Here is a 15,875-nt window from a genome sequence, read left to right as displayed (position 1 = left end):
ATCAAAGTTTTCATCCGGTTTATTCTTTGCCAAACAGGCAGGAAATGGTGCCTTAGGGCGGAATTTGGCATAAGGATCCACCTGTTCGTTTCCCAATTTTTTAGATTGTGACGTTGTTGAACTTGGTGTTTCCATTTTAGGTTCATTATCTGAAACAGATTCCTTGGAACCTCCGGTATCTTTTGTTTGATCATCTGGCATACGGATTTGATTATCAACGGTTTTCCCAGATCGAAGAGTAGTGATTGCATTCACCTCACCTTGGGTTGGAGTACTTGTACCAGGTATATTGGTGAGTTCAAAGGCAGTGTTTGCTGGCTTAGGGTTCGGAACTGCTTGGGCAGGAAACACGCCTTTCTGGCTCTTGTCTTGCGCTAATTGTTGAATTGATTGTTGGATAGACGTTAGGATTTGTGATTGTTGGTTCATGTAAGCGAAGAACATCTCGCTTGTCCTCTCAGTAGCAAGAGGCATAGGTTGTGCAACAGTTACTAGTTCACGATTATTCTTTGAGAAGTTGTTGATTATAGCTTAATTTGGATTGTTTGGAACAAGGCTGCGGTTGTTTTGATAGTTAGCATTTGAATTACTTTGAAATTGATTTTGACTTTGTTGGTATTGCTGATTATTTCCTTGGCGGTATGGAATAAAATTGTTGATTGGTCAAACAGGTGGATTTATAAAACCCGGAGGAGCCATTTGTTGGTTATTCGGTTATGGCCGTTTAAATTTGGATGTTGTCTCCATGGTCCATTAGGAATGTTGAATGCACATGCCTCCTCCGGTGTTTGGGTAGGGGTAGCATGTAACAAGGGACAATAAGCATCAAGATGGTCTGGACTAAGACATAGAACACATGGGGAAGTGTTAACGTTCATGGCCTGTTGTGGAAGTTGATCGTTTACTTGAACTGCAAGAGCATCTACTTTTTTAGTGAGGGTTTCTATCAGTTTTTTCAACTCGGGATCGGGTTTTACCTCAAAAATAGACGTAGCTTTTGTAACATTATCCTTAGATGACCTAAAAGAATCAGTGTTACCCCAATGTGTACCTTTTTTCGCTTGTTTGTCAAGAAAAGTATATGCTTCAGTAGCTCCTTTGTCCATGAAGCAACCGCCGTTCATTATATCAAGAGTTTCTTTTTGATGATCAGAAAGTCCATTAAAGAATGAACGAACAAGGACAGCTTTGTCTAGTTGGTGATGAGGACATTCTAAAAGAAGATCAGTAAAGCGACTCCATGCTTCCGTAAAGGATTCATGAGGATTTTGACAAAAGAATTGAATTTTTTTCAAGCATTTTAGAGTTTTCTTCGAAAGTGTAAAATTGAAGCATGAAAGCTTGAACAAGTTTATTCCATGTGTCTATGGATTGTGGCTGTTGTCCTGCTAGCCAAATTGACGCTTTATCCGCTAAAGTGAATGGAAACAGCCGAAGCAAGAGTTGTTCCTTAGAGACGGCTGGATGGTGAAATGTTGTGGCTACTTGTTGAAGCCTACAAAGATGATTGTACGGTTTTTCATGATCCAAACCATGATACATAGGTAACAAACTAAAAACGTTTGATGCAAGAAGAAGGTCCTTCCTATAAGGCTGTATAGAAGTCCGAAAGGGGCTTCTCAGCTGCTGGATTTTCTTCAACCATAATGAATGACGGAAAATGTGACAAGGAATCTTGTTGATTAATAGATGAAGAACTTTGTGGAGGTGATAACTTACGCAACTGCTTATCGTATTTTCTCCTACGATAAGTATGTTCAAATTCTTTAGTAGAACCAGACCTTAATCTCATGCAAGCATAAACTTAGATCTAATTGACAGAAGGAACTTATTATTACTTGAATTTAGGATTATGTTCAATCATTAGAGTTGAACAACGTAGGCCTAAGTTGCTACTAACGTAGCAGTGAAACTAGGAATACGTGTGCATAAACCAACAGCTAGGTCACAAGAGAGATATGAAGGAGGCTTTCCGTGCAAGCACGGTTCTAATTAAGTAACCTCAATCTGTCAAGTTTCCTAGACACCGTTGGAATATTCTTAAGAGTTATGGAATTAAAATTTATGCAAGGTCGTTTTTTTTTTTTTTTTTTTTTTTTTTTTTTTTTAACGATTTATGCAAGGGTGAAAATACAAACATACAAATACGATTTACTCATACTATACTAGATGCAGTAGCATGTGAAGATACTTTACTCATACGTATAGCTATACGAATAGGCAAGGTTGTATCATCGATAAATATTTCCATACTTACAGGCAAATATACATCAGTAATACGTATATGTACGCTAATTTGTAAATCGATATTGCGTAGACGTATATCTACAGTTACAGGCAAATTTGAATTACTCATACGTATTTAGATATGGTAGCATGTGAAAATATTATACGTACGCATATATATACTAAAATGTGAAAACGTAAACTAAACAAGCAACGTATTTTACCTAGACTAAAATACGACTTTTGTATTGCATAATAATTTGATTTCGTCAATACTCATTGAGATTGCAAGTGTCATATAGAGAGCAGCTTCACCCCTTAGGGTTTAAAAACAACTTACCCAACTCAGATTTTAACCCTCGTTGGAATATTCTCCTCTTTCATGATAAAATCGACTTATTAAACAACATTATTTTCTAAAATGATGATTTTGGAGGGGAAAACAGCTGATTTTGACCCCAAAAATGACCTCCACCAGCTCGGTGGTGACAGCATGCGCGCCGTCGAGATCTTTCCGAATTGAGCTCACACGCGTGATTTAGAGAACCGTAGCCAAAGTTATGGCCAAAATACCAAAACACACCCTAATTACTATGTATAACTCCTAAGTTATATATGCTAACATGCAAATAACCACTCATTCGGTAATATATATGCTAAACATGTGACTTATATATATATATATATATATATATATATATATATATATATATATATATAACCATGCAAAACAGTACCATTTGTATGTATATATACATTAATATGTAATTCATGACCAGTTAACCGCGATATATATATATATTCACAAAGTATTCACATGATTCATGCATATTACTTAACCTAATACATAAAATATAGTCCATTAACTACAACATAATAACTACATACATGTGAAGCATGCAAAAATATTTAAAATTTGGAACCCGCAAGCTTCCCATAAGTCCACCAAATAAAATAAGCGTGCACAATGGACCAAATGTTTCACAAGAAGCTTAGTGATTGTTGTAGCCTAGTTTCGTGTCCTAGCATTTGGAACATGTCATTACAACCAAAACCGAATGTTTATCAAGAGCAAAAAAATGCGGGGAAATTTAAAAAAACTAAGAAAACATAAGAAAAAGAAATATATGAAAGGATGGCGTGGGGGTTTCCCTTGGAGCAATTCGGTTTGCAAGCACAGTCCTTGGGTCTTTAGAATGGCGGCGCCATTTGATCTTAGCACTTTTCAGTGTTTTTAGAAGTTGACTTACTACGTGTTAAAACTCAATAATTCCTTACTCACTGTTTTTCTTTTAGAATGTCAATCTAGTTCGAGTAGGGATTTCGTTCCAACTTCTAAGACAAGAATCTAAATGATCACAACTGAAATCTACACCTTAGAGAACTGAGTGAGAAGGATTTGATAGATAGATTTTTTTTTACACAAGTTATCTAAAATTTGTAAGTTTGTTTATAGTTAAATGAAAGAAAGAGAAAGATAGGGAAGGATTAATCCTACTCATGCAAGGCCTAGCTACAAGTCTTTTAGAAACAGGTCACTACCATCTCAAATCCTTAACATAATATACCTATCTCTAAACATATCATGCTAGCATGTAGAATTGAAATGATATTTCATCTCTGAAATATCATTCCAACTCCTAGTTCTACTTTACAACAATTGATCAGATATTTGTCAATCTCTATCATTTTGGGACAGGATGAAAAATAGAACCTAAGTCTTTTAAGTAGTGATTTTCGAATCCTAAATTTGTAGCTTGATCCTCACATGAGCATCATTAACCCTCCCCTTGGGAGAGTTTTAGCTCATGATTCTAGGATTTGATTAAAACTACAAGTAAGATAAGTAAAAAGAGATAGAAAGAAGAAATGAATACAAAGCCAACTAATTACCTAAAGAAAACAGAAGTTTTTATTCAAGAACTAGAAGGTGTAGTCCTCCATTAACAAGTTACAAGCTTTTTTTTCTTAAAACTAAAAACTAAAAACTAAAAGTAAAGGCATGGAAGTAAATGAAAAGTAAAAGTCAAGGAAGTAAAAGCTAGCCAACTCCCAAAATCCTCCCTCATTTACATAAGAGAGCCTTTTTCTCTTCTCCCACGTGAAACACTCTCCTCTCATTTATTTTTCACTTATCCACAACTAACCCCTATTTGACACCTTTTATTTTTTTAGATAATCATCACATAAATCCAACCAACTCATTAACTTCATGCAAGGTGTCAAATTTGCACCTTTGTCTTGACTTGTATGATGACTCATCAAATCTTATGGGCCCACCTAGTGGGTCCACGTTCAGTGTCCAGTGGCAGTCCGGTCTTTTGACATTTTTACAACTTCCCACCTATGCGTAGAGTTCGTCGCACTGATCGTCGGAGCAGCTCACTCGTCGCATTCGGAGTCCTGGTTCAAGAGATATGAGCTTCGGAAGTTTGACGCTTCTGTGCACGTAATCCCGTTTCTGACTGGATTCTGTACTATTTGAGTCTTTGGGCTTTAGTCCGGATTTGTTGGGCTTCACATGGGCTTGATCGGAAGGCATGTGTATACTCCCTATTCCGTGCTTAAATGCTTGATTTATCATAATTTTTACATTAGTTGTTCCAACCTGCAAAAAGCACGAATATGCGATTATTTCATGATTATTAAGCACAAAATTGACCGAAATGTTATATCTCTACAGGTTTTTATAATACAGTTTTGGGTGCTTATCACACTACTCCCAAACAGCATTTTGCTTGTCCCAAGCAAAGAAGAGACATTAAAATAGATAAGTGGCCAAAACTGTGCATTCTAAGAGATATCATGGATCAACTTGAGGGGTTGTTGGAGAGAGTTGAAATTGAAAGTAGTTCAAATATAAATGATCTGGAATCAATCAAGAAGGCCATTACGTCAGGATTTTTCCCCCACTATGCAAGGCTACAAAAAAGTGGAGCTTATACAATTGGCAAAAGACACCAGATTGCTCACATTCACCCTAGTTCTGGCTTGGCTCAGTTGTTTCCCAAGTGAGTTGTTTACCATGAGCTGGTGCTTACTAGTAAGGAATACATGAGACATGTCACGGAGATAAAACCAGAGTGGCTGGGGGAAATAGCTCCTCATTATTTCCAGTTGAAGGATATTAAAGATAGTTCGAAGAAACTGCCTACCAAACAAGGGCGTGCTGCCATGAACTGAGGTTCTACATATCTGAAGTACCTGGATTTGTAAATATCTTTTCTTTAATGTAAAATTTTACCTGTTATTTTGGTGTGATGTATTAATGGAAATGCAAAGAAGCTAACTGTTGCGAGGAGATGGTACCAATGCAATGGCCATTTTAGTTTTTTCATTTTTTGAGTTTTGAATTGACTATATGCAGTTTCTGTTCCTTATATGTTTAATGATATCTTGTCATTGTTCACATTATATATTCGGTTGGAATGAGACCACATTGTTGTCCATCTAACAGGTTTCTCTGTTGAGGGCAGTGATTACCTTAGAGGGACTGCACAGATTATGCTAGGGGACTTCATATCGACTCCATTATTCAGTACTTATGTACTATCATTGAAGTCTGTTGCTTGCTTCCAGACTGAGGCTTGTGGTAGAGGCATTTCAAAAAGTAAGCCGTCTTCTGGGTAATATCATAGATTTCTTCTTTCCAATTTCAGTATAATTATGTTTCTGAACTGATGAGCACTTTTTAAAGTTTTGATCAGAGAGAGACTAGGTAAGCCATCTTACACGTGCAGGCTTTATTTAGCCAGGAATGGTTTCTCATCCTTAGTCCCTTAGGTTAAGCAAACCAGATAATCCTATTAATAAGTCGGAGAGGCTTTCACGTACTGGTGGCTTATCATTAGAGCAAAGGAGTTTCAATTATGTTGCTTCTATGTGGACGTACATAATATACTTATGAACTACCATGGTTTTGGTGATGTAAACAGGGAGGGTAGAACAAACACTTCGGAGTTTGGACCGATATTAGTTTACCTGCTGCAAATTTTCTTCGGCCAATTAGCGGATCAAGTTATTCTGTGATATGATTTGAAGATTTGAGGAAATACATTCGTTAAGAACCACATTTTAATGCTCTTCAATAAGTTAGTTTACCTTGGAATAAGCTCCAAAAATTGTTTCCAATGTATCAACCAAATATTTTCTAGTTTTTTTCACAGTTCAGGTTTTGGGGATTCAATGTTTGACTATTCAAAGCTCAGGTCCAGAAAACGAAAAATAACATAGAATCCTGAAAATCTGAAATCTTAGACCAGTGAAAATTTGGTAAGATACTCTAATGATACTTATTTCTTTTGTTCCATCTCTTCTTTTATTTTCTAGTATATACAGGAAATGGTTAGGGTGAAAGTGTGAAACAACTTGTCTGAGGCGGATTTTAAGAAAGCTAATATCATGCAATGCCGATGGCAGCAAGTTGAACGGCTATAGGAAAACTAGAATTCTCTCAAGTGCCAGAGATTCATTGAAGTAGGTACACCTTTATTCCATTATTACTATGTATTATCATCTATCTGGTTTCGAGCATTGTGTTCTTTCCATTCTTTTAACTTGAGAGCGATTTTATATTAAATAGACAAAAAATAGGTAGTTTCCTAGATCTAGTTAATTGACAAGTACATACGAAGCTTTTAGTCACCTTCCATTACAAACATTAGTTGACAAATCTATAATATGTTAAATCAGGATTTTCAAGCCTACAAAAAAATGGTGGTAAGCTATCACTCCATAACTTGTTTCAATGAGCTAGAGTAGTTCCATCGTTTGCACATGGAAGGATACAAAGATTACCTCGCGCCATGACTTGGTTTTCTGAATGATACTTGATCATCTTTTGATCTTTTTTCATCTTGCCATGACTTTTCATAACGCCTGACCTCATAATATGCCTTTTGCGCTCTTGAATTTGTTTCTTTGTTTCCTCAGAGGCATTTCCATCCTTTATCCGTATGGTCTTGAGACTCTCACTCACACTTTGTTAGCACACCCGCACCTCCTACTATCCTATACAGACCCCAAGAACTGTAACCAACACGATCTCTATAAACTGAACCCCGAACTGCAGTACCTTGCCGGGTTGCCATTGGTTGCACCATCATATTAGAGTTTTAGGTGCTTTTCTTACCTTGATAGACATCATAGTAAAATTATGTCTTCTAACAGTGAATATATCCTGCACATAATATATCCTGATTGATTCCTTATTGCATACATGGTTTTTTAGTGAAATATGCTCTCTTTGCTCTTATAACATGTTCATATTCTTAAGTATGCTGACCAAACCTGATACTGCACTGCACAAGCTCTTCAAAGATCTTTGAAAAGTGTGCTTCAAAATTCGCCGAAGTTAATCAAATCTGCAACTGAGTGAATTGTCTTGGTCTCACTGTACCAATGTGCTGCAGCAGTCCAGAGTCTTTCTGTTAGAGTGCAGTCAAAGAAAATGTGTCATTGTTTTCGTTACATTGGAAGCATCTAGAAGCTACTTGAATCCCAATATTGTTTTCACATTACCATCTGTTTGGAGTCCCCTTGCATTATTTTCAAGCATAGTGCAGTAATTCTGGGATGTGCTCTTGGTGATCTCAGGGAGTCAAGAACTGGTGCCATGCTGGTTTCATTCGAAGAGTTCTTATGCATGATAGGCAGTCTTGACACTGAATCTTCCACTAGCAGAGTGTGCTTCCATTACTTCATGCCTCCTGCTCAGGTATAGAGTCTGATAGCTCTTGAACATTGATACCTAGCCTGTTTAACATTAGTTGCATGCTAGGTGTAAAGCAACAGCCTGTAAGAGAAGGTATTAACTGAGAATGTTCTTGAGAGGTTGGCAAAAGCTTTTTTTTAGTAGGCAATATTTGCTTTTCCTATATGCTGAGTGCTGACCTCACCTGTCAAATTTCCGTTCTGGTGTTAATGGTTGTCCCATTGCATATAACTGAGGTGTAGTATTCTGGCATCAGCTTAAGAGCAGCCTTGACACCAGTCAGGCTGTGGATATCTTGATTTTGAACTCCCCTGCTCTGTTCTAATTCATGACATTCCATGCAAGCTTCAGATAACATCACCGTCTTTGTTTCCTTTGTCTTCTTCAATCAAGTGCACCTTCTTTTGCAAAAAATGCACCCTCTTCCTTTTGCTTGAGCATCGTGTTCTGGAAGAGTGTGATTAGCTTTCTTCCAAATTCCAATGCATTCGCTGACCAAATGAAGATGGAGAGTTGTACTTGTGTTCAACCTTACTGTATCTGTAGGAAATAATATTGAAGACAAAAAAATATGGCATAATATGAACAGTCAAGACGTTCCCATAGGACCATAGGATTAGAAAAATGTTCAGCGCTCAGAAAATGGCAATAAAGATCTATTGTTCTCATCTGGTCTTACTGCTCTTCCGTCAAATTTTTATACTCTACGTTATAAAACTTCTTGATATTGTAGACAGGTAGTCTACATGAGTTCAAATTCCCAAGTCGGATAATCTCGCAGAAAAGAAAGTGCTAGACCTATCTAATTTTGATGCAGTTGGTGCGTGTCCCCTCTCTTTTGTCGAGGGCAGTAGGATGTGGATGTGAGTAATCTTTCTCAGTTTTGAGTGCTTGGTATCCTTGCTATCTTGTATTGTATTTGGTGCAGCACTTGATTAGATGACTCAAGTTAAACTCTCCGTATATTAAGCCTATGTTGAAAAGCATTATTAGGCATTAGGTTAACAATGCTGGTAATGGAACTTTATTAACAAATATATTGAGCTGAGCTGAAGACTTGAATATCTTGTCATCTTCTGTTCCCTGTCGGTCTTTTATATAAGCATGAACTTATCCTATTATTTGGACTAGTTAAGGTCGTGAGTTTGGACTAGTTAAGGTCGCGAGTAAACAGTTCTCCTGTCACAAAGTTAGAATCAAGACATTACTGAGTCATACTTGATACTTGTTGAGCAAACACATTAGCCACTTGTAAAAGGCAAAGTAAAGATGGCGAAGAAGATTAATACGAAAAAGAAATTAGTTGAGAATTGTCCCAACACCTTGTTTAACCCCTTTGAAAGACAACTTGCTGCTCACTCACGTAACGATAATTACCGAGTAACAGGGACCAACAACAGGTTAAGAGAATTTGAACAATATAATGCTATTGCAATCACTTTAAACCATGGCCCAAAATATCGCCGAAATATCCGATATCTCGCTGATATATTTTGGTAAATTGGTACACCGATATTGATATTTTCGACATATATCTACCGAATATTGAATCCTTTTTTTTCCGAAATATATCAAAATTTTCGATATAAAACTTTATATCGCCGATATAATCAATATTTCTGATATAATCGATATATATCAATTGACTTTTTTACCATTTTTAAATATAAATCCGATATTTCCAATATATTTATGATATTTCCGATATTATATATCCGATATTTCTAATATTTTAAATAGTTTGGACTAGTCACCAAAAAAACCGATATATCCGATATATCTCGGTTTTTGGATACACCGATATATTAACCGATATCGAAATTTTGGGCCTTGTTTTAAACTACCATAACTGTCAGCTAAACATTCAACAGTTGTTTTGATTGTGACATATCTGGTTCCTTCTTGTCATATACGCTGTTGTCAACCATAAAACACAATTTCCTTCCAATATCACCTGAGGCGCCTAAATAAAACGACCACAGTAAGAATATACTGATTGTTTGTATCATAATATTATCAATGCTGAAAGTATGAGCATCCATAGTAGTCAACTGGCCGCAGTTAATGTGTTGTTCAATCTGACATAGACAATAATGATTCATGTTGTATGAGCATCCCAGAAAGTGAAATTTTTAACCCCAAATTAGCCTTGATACCTGGCCAAAACATAATCAAATTAGGAAAACAAGGAGGACGAACGAGACAAATAAATGTTCTACACTAAAAGATATGAAAAATTGAATCAGCCCAATCCAGTAAGCACTAGGCAGTGTTGTGCTTTGTGCGGAAATGAATAGAACAAACAGGCGATTACCGAAAAAAAAAACCCAGAAAGGATGAATAGCTCCCAAATGTTTTGTAATCTTCATAGGTGTCTACTACAACAGGTTACTGGATCTCATCTTTAGACCACATGCTGTTCATAACATAGTACAAAACACCATCCTCGTTGAGCTGAAAATGGGTATAAGTTGAGACGGCCTATCACCATAGACGGATACTAGATTATGTCTTGCCCTTTCACAGAGCATTGAGATTTATCAAGATAGCCTATTCAAATGTTAAGAATTCAAATGTTTTATTAGCACCAAGGAGATGGTAATGAGCATTAGTGAGTCACAAGTTAAGACAAGCTCCGGAGTTGACACACAGGGAAGCCTACTCTGATGGATTTCGGCCTGAACATATTTGTTGGAAGCCCCTCTAACATGTCTAACATTTAATAAACCAACCAGGTATTAAAATCTGAGTTCTCTTATGGCAAGTATATGGCCATGCCTCTGCCTTCCAAATACCCCATTCTTTCTGAAGAAGTCTCCCATTCCAGAAAAATGGATGCTGTGCCCTATAGCACAAACCCCACGTTCTGTACTTCAGAGGACCCCATTTTTTATTCTGTTTGCCTCCATAACCCATGCTATGGTGACCCCACTGTAGCCATATTACGACAGTCAGCCTTTTTCTTTTTCCGTTGCTATTCATTTTGCTCTTCACCTCATAGTTTTCTTAGTACTTGAGAGTTAAAACTTCGTTGTAAAACTTGTTCCAGAACCAAATGTGAACACCCAAAAAAATTGCACAAAAAAAGAAAGAAAACCTAACACATGTCAAAGCCAACGATCCTACAATAATCACGATCAATTTTTCATGTATTCCAACACAAATTTGAAATTCAATCACAAGCAAGCACACACATACTCACAAGTGTGCACGCAGACTTTCATGAAACTTATCAGACGATAACATTGGGTTACCTCTGACCTGGTTCTCATGCTTACTACTTTTTTATTTTTGATCGGTAAAACTCAATTTTATTTATTATAGATCCAAAGGTTACACATTACAAATTACATATAGATCTTAGATAGCAAGTAGCTACTCGATCATACCCACTTGTACACTTAAGTTACAAGAGTATCCCAATCACATAGAAAATCGACATAACCCACTCCCCGGAAGCTTGGGCACACACTAGCCCACTCGAACAACAATTCTTTGATTTCTTCCACTATCTTATGTATCTCTTTCTCTTTGTGCTCAAAGATCCTCATATTTCTTTCTTTCCATAAAGTCCACATAATAGCACTAGGAAGATGATCCGCAAGCCACTTAGACTTGTTAGACAAGAGCCCACAATCAAATTCTTCACTAAGGCTTCTCTAACATTTAATGGTGGATCCCAAGGCCTATTGAATGAGAAGAAGAAATCCTTCCAAACATCGCTCGCAAGTAGACAATTGAGAAGAAAGTGATCAATACTTTCATCCACCCTTTTGCAAAATGAACAAGGGGTTGGGAGGTTCATACCCCTTCGATTAAGATTATCAACCGTTTTGATCCTTCCCAAGTGAGCCAACAAAAGAATATCACTTTGAACAGGATAGACATTTTCCAAATCCTTTTATGTGGGAAATTAAGGATTCTCTCCGTAGTGTTGAGATGTTGCAAAGTAAACTCGTTGGCCAAGTTCAAGTAAAAGGATTTTATGGTAAACCCATCTTTCTCCTCCCAAATCCACTTCTTTGAGTCAACCTCTTCAAATCTACTCCCCTCATGGTAAATGGACTCTAAGAAAGTCTCAAAGTTTTCTATCTCCCAATCATTAAGGCCTCTTCGAAGTGACACGTTCCACACCACCCCTTGATTACTTCTCTCCAAATAATCCGATATCAAGGATTTCTTATTGCATGCCAAGCTATAAATGTCATCAAATTGCTCCCTAAGTGTGGTTTCCCCCACCCATACATCATTCCAAAATGAAATAGTCTCCCCGGTTCCAGGTAAAAAAATCACGCATTTCTTAAACTTGTCCCATACACTTGCAATGCTCCTCCAAAGAGTCCTCCCAAAACGATTTCTCGGTACCTTCAACGACCATTTATTAACCCCCCTCTCCATACTTATCCACCACCACTCTTCGTCATAGATGTTCATCCTCCTCACCATATCTCCAACTCCATTTTGCTAGTAAAGCTTTGTTCATGAGCAAGATGTGTTTGCACCCCACCCTCCTTCCTTTGATAGACAAAGCCTATCCCATTTAACCATATGCATTTTATTCTTCCCTTTCTCCCCTCCCCATATGAATCTCCTAGATAGCTTCACTAAGTGTCTAGCGACACTTTTAGGAATCGGAAACAAAGTAAGATAATAATTTGGGATAGTAGGTAAAGTAGAGTTCACCAAAGTACATCTTCGGTCTTCCTATGAGGTAAGACAGGATAATCATATTTCCAGATTATTCAAAAGTCCCATCAGTATAATGACACAAGTATGAACATATAATATCAGGTTCCAGTTCTATAAGAATGCAACACAAAGCTCTGGGTGAAGGAAACAATGAAATAAGCTTACAGACAAAGTTCTATCATTGGGTTGTTATGAAAAATACTCTCCATCTCGTGGAGCTGTTATCACTCTTCCCTATGATGCACGGATACGGGTACGAGTACAGACACGGGGACACGGGTACGGGGTACGATACGGGATTTTTTAAAAATTAGGATACGGGTACGACAATCGGATACGGCTATTTTTTATGTAATTAATATTATTTTTATTTAAAATAACAACTACATGTTGATTTTTCATATTAAACCATCTGTTGAATGGGCCTTAAAGTTGGTAATTATGTATCAATGTCCAGATCTGTTATACAAGCTTTAATTATTTGTAATGGGCCAAATGTCCAAATATGTTATACAGGCTTTAATTAATTTTATGGGCTTGAAAGCTAACTAAAACAAGTGGGCTCATTATAACTTAAACAAGTGGGCTCATTATAATTTGGTCACGTGTTTCACTTTACACGTACGTTTCTCTTCTTCTTCTTCTTCTTCCAGATCTTCTTCTTCTTCTTCCGGATGCAAGCAAGCACCGGTTGAAAGAAACCGTCTTCTTCTTCCAGATCTGCAGATGAAAGCACCTGTTTATCTTCTTCTTTCTTTCCTCCTCTCTTTTTTCTTCTTTTTCTTTTTCCTGAGGAAGTGTATGTGCCGTACCCGACCCGTATCCCGTACCCGTATCGGTATCGTACCCGTGTCACACAGGTACAAGGTGTAAAGTGCCGTATCCGTGCATCATAGGCTCTTCCTATTGATAGCAAACATAGAAATTATGGCAAGTGAACAACAAATACGCAAGCCTCTCCAAAGAAGCTGCCGAATCTTTTTTCCTTTTTGTTGCTTTCATTCTAGTTCTTTAATTTTCTTATCCTGGATTCAGAGGACGTCTAAGTATGTACGTAGTCACAATAAGAAGCCATGAATGTCAAAAAAGTGTCGTATCAATAAAAAGAAAAAAGACATCCCTGGCAGTGAAGTGCATTTACAATGTTCACACTTCACCAGATTTCCCACTTTCCATTGTTTTCCTTTCGTGATACATAGACCTTCACATGTTATTTAATGATTGAAGAATAAACATGTGACAGTTGTATATGCAAACCTAAAAGAGGATTAAGGCAGTGAGAGTAATAGCTATGTCTCCCTATATATGCCTGCTAGACTTACAACTATATCAAGCGCTCCTGGAGCCATGCCCAATATATCTACAAAGTGTTACTATATTAATGTTCCTATAAGCCTGGTCATGTTGTGCAATGTATCTAAAAGTCACATGCATTAAAAGGGAAAGAAAGCATACCACAAGAACACACATTTGTGAAACTATCTTGCACTAAAGATAGGCTCAGCATCTGCAGTAGGCTGCGTTCTTCGAGTGTACTTGAGGAGTAAACCTTCAGCTGAGAGTCCAGGTACACGTAAATCCCTGAATTTTAACGACCAACAAGAATGTCAAAAATTTAGATTTGAGACAAAAGAAACAATAAAAGTAACAAGTATAGAAAGTAACTTTGACAAACCTGATATAAGGCTCCAAATCCATTGATTCCCATTTTTGCCGCTCTCGAAAGAGTGCTGCAAATCGCTCAGCTGGGGTCAAGGGAAGAGATGAAACACTAAAAGAACGGATCCATGTTTCAATCCCAAGTTTTTCTAACAACACCTCTCCCTCCAACATCTCAAAACTCACACTCATACCGGACGGAATCTTCTGCATCCACTTCTCCATAAAAGACTCCATCTTCATCTTCCCTTCATTCAAAACACTTCTAGCAAAATGCACGCACACACGCTTCTCATTCAACTTCCATACATAACCTCCACCAACCTCATCTTCAACTTTATCCCCATACATCTCCAAACAAAGACGTGCAATCTCACGTAAAAACCCATCCGACTCGAGCACACCCACAACTTCATTTTCCACTAGTCCATCAAGTGACCATCCACTCAAAACCGAATTATGCAACAACATATTCAAAACCATCCCCATAAAACTCTCCTCAACAACTCTCCAATACCCATTAATCTCCACAGCCGAAAAAGCCCGTAACCCTTCTCTCAATTCCACATCACTCGCTTGTACACGTTCAACCAAATCATCCCACCTATACAAACCAATCTCACAACTTTCCCCCATTTCCATAAAATCCTCATTCCCATTATACTGATTCTCCTTCAAAAGCATTTTTAACTTTTCAAGCTTCGGCGCTACCTCAACTAGTTCCATAACTCCAGGTGCCACTTTAATTACCGAAGCAACGGAAGCTTCCACATCCCCAAATGGAGGAATCAAGAAAACGGAATTCGTAGTACCGACAAATTTCAAAGCGTAAGTTGTAGACGGAGTACACAGTACAGCATCTTCCTCTACATTTCCTCTAATTGTTACCCTATCATTAAACAAAACATATAAACCCTAATTCAGTAAAACCCTAGAAATATGATATTGAAATATTTGTAAGAAAATTGAGAGAGTACCTGTTGTTGAGGACATGAGGGAGGAGTTTGTCGTCGATCTCTAGGAGTATGATGTCATCGTGTGGACCGAAATTAGTGTCGTAAGTTATTGAGATTGAAGAATTTTGTTGTTCTAGGTTTAGTACTGCTTCTGCCATTTTTTTTTCCTCTGTCCTAGAAACTCACTAGTCACTCCCGCGTTTTTGTTTTTATAATTTGTTCATCAATTTATATGGGCCTTTAACTTGGACCTTTGATTCGGACCAGGCCCATATATAATTACAACGCAATCACACTTGCTACAAATTTAGTACATGTCCAAAATATTTACATTAGAATTAGAACTTACTAGATTTTGGACTATTAAATATTTTGTGTGTTGAAAAAGCTTTACAAAATGTCTCACACAAATTTTCGAATCATAATATATTTTTATTGAAAATAAACTGAAATACGTTAATAAGCAGTGATTATGGTGCATAAGTACTTGAAAACTAAGGGATAAAATTGAGATAACCTCTTCACTTTGTAGTATAGGATATTAATCCGTGATTTTCAAATGGAATTATCTTAAACTCGATCTAGCTTGTATAATAGTTTTCTTAAATTTATGGTGATTTAGCTGCAAATTT

At 37.2% G+C, this 15,875-nt stretch overlaps 1 protein-coding gene and 1 long non-coding RNA gene across 4 annotated transcripts; one reads left to right on the top strand and one right to left on the bottom strand.

Moving 5' to 3' along the window:
- The first annotated feature begins 4,957 nt into the window (after positions 1–4,957).
- LOC147524711 (uncharacterized) lies at positions 4,958–9,685 on the top strand. Of its 2 annotated transcripts, none has more exons than XR_015220446.1 (5): positions 4,958–5,438; positions 5,684–5,836; positions 6,556–6,702; positions 7,822–7,942; positions 8,673–9,685. It is a non-coding gene; the product is annotated as an uncharacterized LOC147524711 (long non-coding RNA). The 2 variants fall into 2 exon arrangements; XR_015220443.1 differs by having other exon boundaries at positions 6,556–6,706.
- Positions 9,686–9,813: 128 nt separating this feature from the next.
- LOC147524710 (zinc ion binding protein) lies at positions 9,814–15,449 on the bottom strand. Of its 2 annotated transcripts, none has more exons than XM_086604078.1 (4): positions 15,265–15,448; positions 14,304–15,176; positions 14,084–14,209; positions 9,814–10,095 (listed from the first exon to the last, which is right to left on the bottom strand). In XM_086604078.1, the coding sequence occupies exons 1-3, from the start codon at positions 15,399–15,401 to the stop codon at positions 14,107–14,109; spliced, it is 1,113 nt and encodes a 370-aa protein (XP_086460204.1). In that variant the 5' UTR covers positions 15,402–15,448; the 3' UTR covers positions 9,814–10,095; positions 14,084–14,106. The 2 variants fall into 2 exon arrangements, with proteins under 2 accessions (XP_086460204.1, XP_086460207.1); XM_086604081.1 differs by lacking the exon at positions 9,814–10,095 and adding an exon at positions 13,380–13,531 and having other exon boundaries at positions 15,265–15,449.
- Positions 15,450–15,875: the final 426 nt, after the last annotated feature.

The sequence above is a fragment of the Coptis chinensis genome, chromosome 1 (genome assembly GCF_015680905.1).
Source record: "Coptis chinensis isolate HL-2020 chromosome 1, ASM1568090v1, whole genome shotgun sequence".
NCBI classification, from domain to species: Eukaryota; Viridiplantae; Streptophyta; class Magnoliopsida; order Ranunculales; family Ranunculaceae; genus Coptis; species Coptis chinensis.
Note: the sequence above shows the minus strand (reverse complement) of the source record. Positions and strands in the feature narration are given on the sequence as shown.